Source organism: Pygocentrus nattereri, chromosome 11, assembly GCF_015220715.1.
Source record: "Pygocentrus nattereri isolate fPygNat1 chromosome 11, fPygNat1.pri, whole genome shotgun sequence".
Classification (NCBI taxonomy): Eukaryota; Metazoa; Chordata; class Actinopteri; order Characiformes; family Serrasalmidae; genus Pygocentrus; species Pygocentrus nattereri.
The window spans coordinates 34,074,608-34,088,066 of NC_051221.1; the positions used below are offsets into that span (position 1 = coordinate 34,074,608).

The window sequence follows — 13,459 nt, forward strand, 5'->3', positions numbered from 1 at the left end:
GGTGGACCATGTTCAACCTAGCAGTGACACTACAACGCTGTGTCTGATGCACTCATGATCTTGCTCTGCCAAAGGTTAGATTTTTGTTAATACTTTAAATGCAAAATTAAAATTATAACCAACGATAGTTGTGAAGAGCACACACACACACACACTATTGACAAAAGTATTGAGACACACCTCTTAATCATTGAACTTAAGTGTTTCATTCAGTCCCATTGCCACCTCTGTGTAAAATCAAGCACCTAGCCATTGCAGTCTGCCTTTACAAACATTTGTGAAAGAACATCATTCTAAAGAGCTCACTACGTGGTACTGTAATAGGACACCACCATTGCAACAAGTCAGTTCGTGAAAATGTCTTCCCTCAGACATTCCACAGTCCGGGGGATGTGCATAGTGCAGAAAACACATTGTGGAGTGACGAATCACACTTCTCAATCTGGCAGTCTGAAGCATGTGTCTGGATTCAGCAAATGCCTGGAGATCATTACCTCTCTGACTGCTGCAAAGTTTGGTGGAGGAGGGATAATGCTATGGGGTTGTTTTTCAGCAGTTGTTCTAGACCCTGTAGTTCCAGTGAAGGGAAATCTCAATGCTTCAGCATTAAGCATGCTTCAGCAATTGCATGCTTCCAACTTCGAGGGAAAATTTGGGATATGGCCCTTTTCTGTTTCAGCATGACTGAAAGAAATCTAGTGTGCAAGAACTTGACTGGCCTGCACTGAGCCCTGACCTCAACTCCATCTAATATCTTTAGATTTAACTAGAACAGGCCAGGCCCTCTCGTCCAACATCAGTATCTGACCTCACAAATACTCTTCTGGATGAATGGGCAAAAATTCGCACATACTCCACAATCTTGTAGAAAGCTTCTCACCACAGTGGAAGCTGTTGTAGGGAGTCAAACTCCATATTAATGCCTACGAATATAAAAAGGAATGTCATAAAAGCTCCTGCAGCTGTGTCCCAATACTTTTGTCCATAGTGTATATATGTTTTTGTTATTTAATTCTACAACTGTAAACTGTACACTTTTTGTTTATAACTATAAACTTCTGAATGGTAACATCTGAGCAGGAAACACAGTCCAAGCAGACAGAGAACTACAGTATCCTTTAAAACTATCTTTATTGTGTTGCCCAACAGAAGGTGCGCTTAAACAATATCTACTGGCTTGGCTGGAAGATTAAAAAAAAAAAAATACAGTCTAATAAAGAAAATGTCTTTCTGATCATTTATGGCAGTTAAAGGGACTATCATGCCAGACTCATGAGAAGGACCCTTAGATTGTGGTCCATAAGGGTCCCCCTTCATGCATTTCTGACACTACTATCTGGAGACACAAGCCTGAAACAAGGAAAAAAAAAAAAATCCCAACCCACTTTATGAACCACTGGAAGGAGACAATTATCAAAAACAAGGTCAGCTGAAAGCTCAGCAGCATCTGGGGAAATCTGATGACCGTCGAACACCATGATTAATTATCACAGGTACAGAGATAAAACAACAAATACCATGATTATCAAAAAAAGTGATGCAAGAAAAAAAGTTTCAATAATTGTTGGCATAAACTATACAAATGGTGGCCATAAAGAAGCACACGTCTGTGTTTAAAAGAACAGATGACATTTTAAAAAACTGAACTCTGCCTACAATCCCAGTTTTTAGGAGGAACGTTTGATTTTACGACACTTCATGTAAAGCAGAGACAGTATAATGGAGATGCCACAGCCAGGGAACTCCAGTCAATCACTTGCTGGCAGTTTAAGTGCTCAAACACGTTTTAACCTCAATGCTTCTCTTTCAAAACATACTGCGCAACAACTTCGGTTAAACTGACAGCTGTAACGTTTGTAGTTTGAAGATTTAACTGCATAACTAATAAATGAAGTTTAAGTGCAGCCTATGTGAATCATGTTTAGCTCCCAAATATGACCGCCAAAGTGTGGAATGTCACCTGTATGATCAGGTAAAAGCCATTAGATGTTGATATTTGGGTTCTAATGTAGGCAATATTGTAGGTACTGGACTAAGTGAAAAACAAAAAAAACGGAGGACTGCTAACATGAAAAACTAAATGAGGGACCCACAAAAGTGGTATTACAGTAGATGCTTTTCTCATAAGCATTCCATTTTGGTAAGCAGATGCACAGCAATGTAGAATCCATGGTCACTCTTGTGGGACTCTGATTAGCTGACAAATGTGACATCCAGTAAAAGAGTGATGCAGCATTTCACCATCCTCTCATCATCCCAAGTAAACAGACGGGATCCACCTTGTTCTGAGAAACCGGTGTTGTCTTGTCTTTACTTGCACTTTCATTTTAAGCAACTACACATTTCCTAATATGTAACCTCCCACTCCTTGGAATCACTTCACTGAATCATTCTTAAATGTTGAGCAGACGCTCACAGTGGCCCAGTTCATCAAACTGCAAGCAAGCGCCCTCTCATTGGCAGCTCTCTCTTATCAGGGAAAACAGAATGGAAGAGAAACCTAGTTAAGTGCATGTGTGGAAGGAGAGGGCCCCCTGCTGTAAACGATTAGCACTGCTGATGAGTCAAATATCAAGAGTGCAACATGCCTCCCTCTGTGTGGTGTGAATACTATTCACACTAATGGCACCTACTATCTCTGAACACCAACATAAAAACAAAACCAAAACAAAAATAAATTTGCATACACATGAGGAAGACAACACCCACCCCATCACCATGCATGTACATCCCCTAGCAATAGCTTTGTCAATAAGAAAATATAGGTGGAGGTTAAATGAAAAATATACAATTATTAATACAACTGTTAGAGTAAAGAGCTGTAAGTTTCTGGTGATTAATTAAAAAACAAATAAACCCACAATTATCGATTGTTTCTCTCTTTCCCTTTGTAACGCATCTCTTCTCTTGGTTTATAGGCAAGAGGTAAAGTGTATAGAAAAGGCAGACTCTTAAGCACAGTCTTAAGCAGGCCTGTGTATGTGTGTTTATCTGTGTGGGGTCACACTCATGCGATTGCTTTCGCCTCCGGCAAAAACGCCTCCCAGTACTTTATCAGCTAGAGAAGAGGAAGAAAGAACAACAATAATAATGATTTACACACATTTATTCACAGCAACCAACAAGTAATATCTTCAAAATAGCACATCAGACATACACATCCAACAACTTTTTAGACAATCTTACCTGTTGTTGTGATTGTAGCAGAGACTCAAGATAGCGAATAATCTGCTTCTTGAAATCCCGAGATTTCTCTTTCTGTTACAAAAAAGCCCAAGTACAACCATCACCTCATCATCTGTAATTACAGCTAACAAGCATACAGGGATGCAACAACACTGGAATTGTGAGCTGATGCCGATATCTGATATTTTTCAAGGACATATCTGCAGATGCCGATACATAAATAAATCTAAAAGTAACTATAAACAGCAAAATTTAGCACTAATGATACCTAGCTTAGCATTATGGGAAAATGTAGCATTTATTACTATAAGCCTACAAATGCTTATAATCTAAAGTTTGATCATTTCCAATTTCGATACTGACTGAATCTGATCTCATCATGCACCCCTACTAGCATATATAAACACACACTCATACACAGTCATGCTGCATGCCTACCTCAAACCTGATGACTTCTTTGCGTACGGTGGCAGAAACCCTTTCAAACTCTCTTTCATACTGACTGACCTTGGCCTCCCACTGCAACAAAAAAATCCAATAATCACATCAGACTCTCTAGTGATTCATGTACACTCAAGGTAGCATGTATGAATGAAGGTATGTATGATAAACTGGATATGCTCCTGTTATTACAGTCCTTGATGTAAATCTTGCATCATAGCACTGAGGGTGTTTCAATGTTAGCACACATGTAGACTCAAGGAACCACTCATGCAAACTCTTCACAGTTTGGAAAAAAAAAAATTGAAGAGCGAGGAGTACTATCAATCAAATTGAACTATTTGGGGCGAGTGATTTTCTTACTTCATTTATGAGTAAATGAACACGATTCATGTGCTTTTTGGGCAGGATGGGTAAAACAAGGTAAGTGGTATTGGTTAATTTTGAAAGTGGACAAGATTTGAACAGAAGTCTGACAGCTCAACAATTTAGGCACTTTTTTTAGGTCAAATTCCTCCCTAAAGTGAAACAAACTCTGCAGAGTTCAACAAGCAGAGCACAGTACAAAAAATGTTAACTGAAAATTAAAATGTTGGTTATGCTCAGTAATCAGGTTTTAAAAAAAAAAAAAAAAGATGAAAAGTTACTGCTGACTGCTTTTTCAGTAAATCTACCCTTGTCTCTATAAAACACAAAACCAGATGACTGTTCTAGACATCCCAGCTGTGTTGTGTGTGGTTTGTCCTTTGGTTCAGCGTTACCTCAACAATTTCGTCCTTGGCCTGCTGCAGTTTGTCTGGTTTGTTGGCCCAGAGTAGCTTAGCCTCTGTCTCTCTCTTTTTCTGCAGCATGTTTTGAGCGTCCTGCCATCGCTGCCACGCCTTCATCCTCTGGTCAAAGCAAGCCTGGACAGGCACACATGCACACACATGGTTTGGGCTAGAGAAAACTAGGTCAGTTTCTGGACCACAGACCTATTTTATGTCCTATGACAGCCACCCATGACCAGCTCTCAGAAAGCACTAAAAAAAAGGGTTTGGCTGCAAAGGGCTAAAATTCACAGATTGTAAATCTGGGACAAGATGTCTGTCGATGTGAATATAAAGTTCATAGACATTTTATAGTCCATTTTAAATGAACTTAGGTGTGTATTTTGGTATGTACGAGTCTCCATACCCTGACAGCCCCTAGCAGGCGTATGTAGTCAGCAAGGAGCTCAGCAAAGATAAAGAAGTCATTAGAGGCCTGGTCCTGATGAAGCTGTTCAATGCGATCTTCCACCTCAGCCAGCTGGGACAGAGCTCTGGAGAGTGCAGTGTTATCCTCTGAGCTCCCCAACATCGCCACACTCTTAGCAAACATGGCTGTATTCACAGACAATTCTGTAACCAAACAACACACGTTAGTTAGCACTTCTTTTCACTATTCAAATCAGTGATGCTGAGCATATGAGTAAGCACTTATATTAGGGCTGTGTTCAAAATAACAATATGGCAAAACATACTGAGGATTAAACTTGAGGTGATAAGTGTATGAATACATTGCACTTGCGCCTTTAACGCAATTCACTAAAAAGCTTTGCTACACGTCTTCATTCTTCCTTGTTTACTTGCTGTATCTTCTTTCGCACTCTCAGTTTTCACTGGCTGCTGGAGGAGCCCATTTAGATTGAGTCGTTCACCAGTGTACTTACAGACACAATACATACTTGTAGAGCTGACTCGTTTTGTAGCACTGTTTAAAAAAAAAAAAACAAAACTAATGCCACTGTAATGTATGTGAGCTGTGACACGTGTTGAACATTTTTCTTGTTCACTGATTGTTCTGCAGCAACAAATGCTCTCACACATGCAAGTGTCCAAATACTGACTATGGCCTTGGTGATTAAAAGCACAAAGAGTTGACTTATCTGCCTGTCTGTGCTCTGACCAGCTCTCTAGCTCCTGTTTAAAACTAATCATAAATATTTTAGCTAATTATTAATAGACAAGTGTCATGATCAATCTCCCCAAGCTTATTGATTTATTCATTATTACTGTATTTTTTATTATTTTTTTTTATTTTAAGGTTATGAGTGACCCAAAGGGTTTGGTCAACCTATTGCTTTGTAAGGTGCTGCTTGTATTGTGACCGGTATCATATTGTGAAATTGCTGACAATATCCTGCCCAAACTGATATCACAAGCCTACTCACAACCCTGTAAAGATACCTGAAATGAAAAAGAAGTCACAACTACCTTTCCTGTGGTTGACAAGAGACTCCACCATGGCATGCAGCTTCCTTAGCTGCTGATCCTCACTTTCAACCTCCTGTAGCTTCTCTTCAAACCACTGAAAACACACACACATATACATATTAACACACACAATCACTTATAATTAGGGATGCACCAATACTGGTATCAGGTATCGGCCTGATACTGCGCTCATCTACTCATACCCTTAAAAATGTACCAAAACCAAAATCCGATGATAACTGATAAGAGGCGATGTAAACTTAACTCAGTTTCAGCATTTTCAAGTGGACCGGCAAAACACAGCTTTTCAAAAACGCTGATTTCACGCTCTTGACTTGCATGTGTGGTTGTTGCCATTTTCATTTATTGAGCATGCAGAACTCTGTCGAAAATACAGCTGACAACTGGGCTGTTCCTGTCTGCTCTGCAATTTGGAGGCTGATAACATGCTTTTAGCTAAATATAGCATTCCTTTTTCATTAGTGTCATGCTGAGGCATCAGGATCTACAGCGATCAGTACTTCTGAACATGGTGTAAGCTTGATTATAAACATTACACACATCTCAATGATTCTAATGATTTGTGACTAAGATCCTGTGATCATTTATCTGATTTTGTGATCAATAAACAAAGCCAGATGTGGAGAGAAAAAATATACACCACCATTACCAATACTAGAAAATTTATCTGCTTGATCAGGACCTTGAATGTTTCCTGTAGCACAACCATGGCAACATAAACATCCCCAAGGGTTTTTCTACTTTTTCAAGTTTTGACTTTCTTGGCAGAAACTGGACCTTAAATATCAAATTATAGAGGTCTGACGGCCTGCATGTCGCAAGTCAAACAAGCCTATTGTGACTGCAGCATGATGCAGTCACTTTGTCATCATCTATATGTTGTGTGACATGTATAGTCGTAATTTATCTGGGTTTATAATCCCTTTTGGGCTGGCATGCTTATGCGAGTGCTTTTGAGTCATTTTTACATTCGTGTAGACAGAGATTTTTGAAAACGTTCTTCAGATAACCATGTGTGTGAACGAAGGAGTCTACAATAAGTTCTCTGTGAGATGCAGACAGCATTACTTACAACATCCGATTCGTTCATTTTGATCGTCATCTTGCTCACTGCATCTGTTGCCTTGTTGATCATTTTGAGGAATCCAGCTCCGCTCAGGGCTTGTGTACTAACTGCTCTGGGTAACTAACAGAACACACACAAACACACACACCATTACAGTAAGGCCTCACATAAACCTTTTAACCCTCTTGCTTTAAGGCATTTCAGAGATATTTAGCAATATCAGGGAGAGAATTACCTCCTCTTTCTCTAAAAACTCTCTCACATCTGGGTCCTGCAGCAGAGACGGATGTGACACGACTCTGTGGAGGTACCTAAGAACCACATGAAAGAGACACGTACAAGTAACATACATAAGCATATTTGCCCATCAATTTGATAAACATCAATCTCTATTTTTATTCAAAGAAAAAAAATTATTGGTTTAAAAAAAAATTGCTCCGTGAATGACCTTTCTAGAGCAGCTCTCCTCCTTTCAACAAACTCGGCTGATGAGGGGTCTTCTTTACCAACCTTCACTTTCGTCATTCCTATTCAAAATAGACATATATCTAGGGTCAAATTGAAACTGACCATGAAAAGCCCGCATTTAATTTTTCCCCCTGAGATTCACTTGTGACATTTGCATGGTTTTCAGAAAGGTAACCATAGACTTTTAGAACTTCTCTTTATTCCTTAGTAATCAAGCAGGCTAATTTTGTGACTGTACTCAAGACTGATATTTGTAAATGCTCCGTTCTGATTGGCTGCCCTCTCTTGTAACTTCAAAAAGCATTCCACTCCAAAATTATGTGTGAATGGGCAGGGCTAAACTACTGTTTAGGCTATATATACCGCTGGATATATGTTAATGCATTTGTTTTTTTGTGACACCACAAAAACAATGAATTCAAAATGCACTGCTTTTGCAACCTAGTTTCTATATATGGACAGGTGGGTGAACATTCTGTTTATTTAATTTTAATGTTTACATGTTTAAGTGAGTAAATGAAGTTTATGATATGGCCCTTTAACAGACATAATTACAGAATCTGTTGCATCTTAATTCAAAAGTTCCCCTTAAAAAAGTCCTTACCCAGAATGCTCTTCTCTGGCGGTGGGGGCACAATATATCCATTCTGTGCATGTTTCTCAGAGAGCTTCTCATACAGACCAAGGAAATCACTGAAGCGCCTACGCACTGTGAACTGCTTACTGCGGAACATGGACAGCGACGTCTGTGTGAGAGAAGCAGAGGCAGCATTGGAGTGACATGTATATGCAGCGCAGTCTAAGAGCAGACAACATACAGCTTGGATTGTCTGCAGTCTACATGAAACCATCATGTGAAAAGAACACAACAGGCACAAGTGCATTAATGTAACATGCTTGAAAAAAAAAACATGCAAAGGAAAATACCTGCGTTGAGACTTTGTAGGCCATATAGGCGTTCATACCATCACCTGCAAGGAGGGGGCCACAGTGAGTAAATCTAAAACTAAACACATATCAGAACTACTCTGACACAGTTACACTACTAAAGGGTCCATGGACTTATCTACTACAGATTAACACACTCATAAAAGGTCACTGTAATAGATATGACCAATACTATAGAGGAAACAAGAAGACATAACAGCTCAACAACAGTGGCCTACTTTCATCCTCAGAGGGATGGACAACAGAAATATAAACTAGCTGCCATAAGGCAAAAAGAGGAAGTGGCATGTACTCAGAGTTTCTGTTGACCATTGTGTTGCAGTGACATAAATCAAACAATTAAACTGTCCACAGGTTAATGTTTATATTTCCTTTCACGCACCAAAGGGTCAACTGTCAAAAATAGCTTACTGTCATGTGTGGCTCTGACACTGTGTTTATGCAAATCATTTCCTTAGAGGTAAGCCAAGAGGAACGGTTGGCGGTGGACTTACCAACTTTCTCTGGGTTTGTGACTGAAATGTTCAAATCAAATGTGTCCTCTTTCTCCTCCTCCTCCAGCTGTAGTGTGAGTAATGGAAGAGCGTGTACAAGAAGGGAGAGGGAGAGAAAAACACAATTGGTAATCCAATTTATGAAAGATCAAAATAGCCCTTTACAAAAAGTTTCTACTGTGAAACAACTAAAGGAATGGTTTGGCTAAACATGTAACTCATGCAGTTTTTCCTGTTACCCTTAGTCCATCAGCCAAAACAACCCAAATTTTGCGTCTTTAGTGCCGACACTACGAGACTAACATTGCTAACAAATGAAAGTCAAAAGTCACTCAAATTTCTTTTCTTTTTTTTTCCTTCATAAAAAAACTATTCACAAAATTTCTCTCGACCAGCTCAAACAGTTAAGATTGCACAGCTTGTCTTACTACACAAAAAAACAAAACTTCACCATGTAACTTCACATCGCAGGCAGCCACTTTATTCACCATATGTTGTGCCAAACTCCCCATTCATATACATCACATGGACATACAGATGGCAGGCTGCATTCGCAAGTAGCATTGTTAATACTTTTAAACATATGTCCAGTTTGGAAATTCAACATTAATAATTATTTATAATTAGAAACAACAGAAATCACAAATGTACATCTGCAGGGTCCATATGCCTGCATAACGTACATGCACTCAAACAGGAGGTTGTTGTTTCAAATGTATGTCCACTCCGTTTAGCTAAATGTGAAGTTTTGTTTCAAAGTCGAAGACCTGGATCTGGTTTGAGTGGGCTGAAAGAATTTCTGGTGATGTATTTAAAGAAAGTGTTTGTGACTATTGACTTCTAGGGCTTATTAGCAATGTTAATCGTGTAGCTCTAGAGGTGAACTAAAGTAAGATCATGTTTTGGCTTATCAGCTACATCTAGGTAAGTGATTTTTCACCTTTCTTTACATGTCAGTATAGCATCACTATCAGCATTTGTGCATGTCTGCATGTGTTGTGCTTGAACAGAAAGTGAGAAAAAGTATCCTAGATCAACTCTCTGGTTAAGCCAATATATGTTTAAGTGGAATCTAATCTCACACCATGCTCTGGGTGCCATTATGAGAGGTGGGTTGGTCTGGAGTTCATACCTCTTCCAGTGTTTTAGGCTGAGGTTTGGAAGTGCTGGCTGAGGCCGAAAGAGAGGGAGCTGGTGCTGAGGGCTTTGCTGCTTCTCTCTTCCTTCGGTCATTATGAGGACTGTCCAGTGACAGCTCAACCGTGGCCTCTGAGTAGGAGGGAGAGGGAAAGGGAAAGAAAAGGAGAAGGATTTTTGAAAATTCAAATGCCTCAGTTCCCTGGAAGCAGAATGCAGCAGACCTTCTCCAACATAAAAGGAAAGAGAGTAACACTACTGAGAAACACAAAGCAAATAACACCATCTCATGTAATAACAACACCAGCAAGTCTTATGCCTACTTCCTATAGGACCCCAAGGTTCATGCACCCATACACACATTCTTTGGAGCTAAATGCTTTCATCAGCACAGTGAGGGCCAGGTCAATGTGGAGGAAGTTTCTCCTGCTCTTCCTGAACTCTAAGAAACATGCTGAAGCTGCATTTCCTTTACAACCTCTACAGAAGGGGCTGTACAATCACTTTCCGCCTTATTCCACACACATACACACCACAATCATCTATAAGCACAAGAAGAAAGGATTAGAAAAGCAATCCTAAGTTAAAAAGGAGCACAAGCTCAATGTGCCAAAGTCACTTAATTAAAAGGCTACCATGACTGCATACCTGCAAACAGATCTTCTTCATCAGAGTGTAATCCATTGGTCTTTGAGCTGGTGTTCACGCTGGACTTTGCAGCAGCAACAACAGGTGTGACTGTGAAGGCCTCCTCAGTGAAAAGATCAGCTGCAGCACTATTAGATTGCTCAGGTCGGGCTGCCTTGGCCTCCGATTTCGCCTCGGTGAAGAGCGATCCTTGTGGTTTCTTAGTCATAGCTCCCAGGGGCTCCTTAAACAGGTCCTCATCATCATCATCACCAAACAGGTCAGTGCTTGCTGGTTTCTTTCCAGCAGCATTGCCATCTTTAATGTCAGTGGGCAGGTCTTTAGCAGCACCTTTCGGAGGCTCTTCAAAAATGTCCTTTTTGATGACGTCATTTTGAGGTGCACTGAGGACCTCAGTACTGGCGTCATCCTTCCCTGCACCCTTCTTGATAACATCGCTCTTTTGTGGTTCCTCACCAAGGTCCAGTAAGGGTGCAATTTTTGCATCAGTCACTGGTGCAGCTCCAGACTCACCTAAAGAATCACTGAACAGATCATCCAGCTCCTCATCGGCAGCCACTTTCACAGGGACAGCAGCCTGAGCTTTACTGAGCCCTCCACTCGCTGCCTTCTCAGCACTCGTCTTATTTAGTGGGTCCTTGAAGGTATCTGCTGGGGGTTCACTGAAGATGTCTTTAGGAGGCTCACTGGAGCTCACAGGAAGTGGAGGGTCCATCGCAGAATCAGAGAGTGTCTGTAGGAAACAGTCCGTGTCTTAATTTAAAATGGCCAAAAATGATAATCCATCGCTTTTGTACTATTGTTCTCAAACTACTAAGTCTAATATGGACTTTAATCAAATGAGGATTCACAAGAATAAGAAAACATGATTTAAAAGTATCACAAGACATATACGTCTAACACACACTTAGCAGAGCTTACAGGAAACCCCAAAACAAAAGCTGCATAAACTACAATTAGTAAGTCATTTCAACACTCCTGGCTAAGCCGCACATCGTATTTCAACTATCCGGGCTCTTCCTGAATGAAAACCAGCAGTTGTAGCGTGTGAGCACATCTGAAGCTCACATGACCCGGGCCTCAGCCAGTTTCACCAGCACTGTGGACATGACCAGAGAACTTTGGCCACTCATTTATACGGCCGCCTCTGCAAACCACTACGCCCAGGTACTGAGTCACTCAACTGGCAACGGGCTTGCAGTACTACTTGAGAAGACGGAAGGGAAATGCATTTTGCTGAACATGAAATTGTACACACTGTTTTCTTCATAAGTCACTGACTTCTGAGAAATCTCTGACTGCTCAGCATAACTCACATCTGGACTGCGCTACTGGTCATCTGTTGCACGCAGTACAGACTCGAAGTAAAGCCAAAGCAACAGGCCTGGAATGATGAAGGGATAATTCGAGTTCATAAGTGATTTACAAAGAAAAGCAAATATGGGGCAACCAGTTGCTCAGCTTCGGGACCTCTGGCCATGATAAACAGGAGACTGTTTGCACTGCCAGGGTCACATTCCTACAAATCCTACAAATGATGGCGTTTGTAATCTGCAGAGCCAAAAAAGGCCACTAAAACTGACGGCGGTAACTTAGTTAGCCAGCAACAGGGTCCCTCTTTGGGTCCAACAGAGAGCCAAGCGCGCTGTCCAACAGCAACAGACTTCTGAGTACATTTCCAAGGCTCGTCTTGCAAGCCAGCTAAAGCAAGTGGGAGTACAGGAGTGAGTGAGTTAGTTAGTTTAGCTACCTTATCAGCTAGCCAGCTCGGTATTCTTTAATTCAATCTCTTAAAAAACACCACGCCACTGCCACAGTCACAGCTAGCTAAACTAACGACGAAGTCCGTTTGAGGAAATGTGAGGCACACGGCTCTTCCCTGGCGCTGCTGTGAGTGACATTACAAACACAGAGCGACGGAGCGGCTCTCGTCCGTTGCTAGCTTAGCCGCTGTTGGGGGGTTTCTTCGGTTAGCAGGCAGCGTTAGCAACAGTGAAAGTGGAGTGTAGCAGGAAGAGAGAGAGAGAGAGAGACAGAGAGACAAACAGAGAGAGGGAGAGGAGTTCGAGCTTGAAGTTTAGAGCCTCAGCTAACGTTACAGCTCCGTATGCCCGGCCTGATCCGAAGCAGCACGGCTCTCTCTCAGCCACCCCGCACGGTACTCACACCGCCTGTGAAAATATCAGCGCCTTCCTCGCTGTCCTCCTCATCCTCCTCTAAGTCGTGCTCCAGTTCCTGCTCCTCTGACTCGGGGAAGGGAGGGGGACTCCGCTCTGAACTGGCCGCCATCTTCACTCAGTCTGCAGTAGACAGGCGAGGAGGAGGAGGACGCATAAAAACTTTGGTAAAGACGGGAAAAATCACTCACAGGGGAGAGCGCCGCCTGCCGGCCGGAACTGCTGCTGCATCGGCCTGCTCCAGTCACAGAGTCACAGGGGCCGCTGGACGCAGAGTTTCTGAGTATAGGAGATCAGAGGGAAGTGAGAAATAGTACGGTTTTCGGTTTTCACATCATATTATTCGAGTGGTTATTATTTTAGTTGCCACACATGCTGCAGTTACAGTTACAGCCTCTTGTTTTTTTATACAGACATAGACAACATTTCACTTTGATACTGCTTTGACCCAGCTTACTAACTACAGAAGTTCTTCCTGGTGAAATCTCGACCTTTTCATGTTTAGAGTGACAGGAAGAAAAATATATAAGATTTACATTAAATCAAGTGTGCTCACACCCTGGTCCTGGGGATTTATCACCCTGCAAAGTTCAGATCCAACACACACCTGGCTCTCAAAACAGATGCCTCTAAAGT

The 13,459-nt window shown here is 41.4% G+C and overlaps 1 protein-coding gene across 1 annotated transcript; it reads right to left on the reverse strand.

The window, feature by feature from the left end:
* Positions 1–1,114: 1,114 nt before the first annotated feature.
* On the reverse strand, positions 1,115–12,976 carry snx1a (sorting nexin 1a). Its single transcript, XM_017706761.2, has 15 exons — positions 12,813–12,976; positions 10,647–11,379; positions 9,994–10,130; positions 8,862–8,928; positions 8,347–8,390; positions 8,024–8,165; positions 7,400–7,478; positions 7,187–7,262; positions 6,958–7,071; positions 5,865–5,958; positions 4,804–5,009; positions 4,389–4,532; positions 3,625–3,705; positions 3,187–3,258; positions 1,115–3,058 (listed from the first exon to the last, which is right to left on the reverse strand). The coding sequence occupies exons 1-15, from the start codon at positions 12,933–12,935 to the stop codon at positions 3,008–3,010; spliced, it is 2,163 nt and encodes a 720-aa protein (XP_017562250.1). The 5' UTR covers positions 12,936–12,976; the 3' UTR covers positions 1,115–3,007.
* Between the last annotated feature and the right edge of the window lie 483 nt (positions 12,977–13,459).

Excerpts from the sequence above, each read along its gene's own strand:
- snx1a (XM_017706761.2), bottom strand. The coding sequence starts at position 12,935 with ATGGCGGCCAGTTCAGAGCGGAGTCCCCCTCCCTTCCCCGAGTCAGAG. Across the intron at positions 8,166-8,346 it reads CCTACAAAGTCTCAACGCAG|ACGTCGCTGTCCATGTTCCG; the intron begins GTATTTTCCTTT and ends TCTCTCACACAG. Across the intron at positions 7,072-7,186 it reads AGTTTTTAGAGAAAGAGGAG|TTACCCAGAGCAGTTAGTAC; the intron begins GTAATTCTCTCC and ends GTGTTCTGTTAG.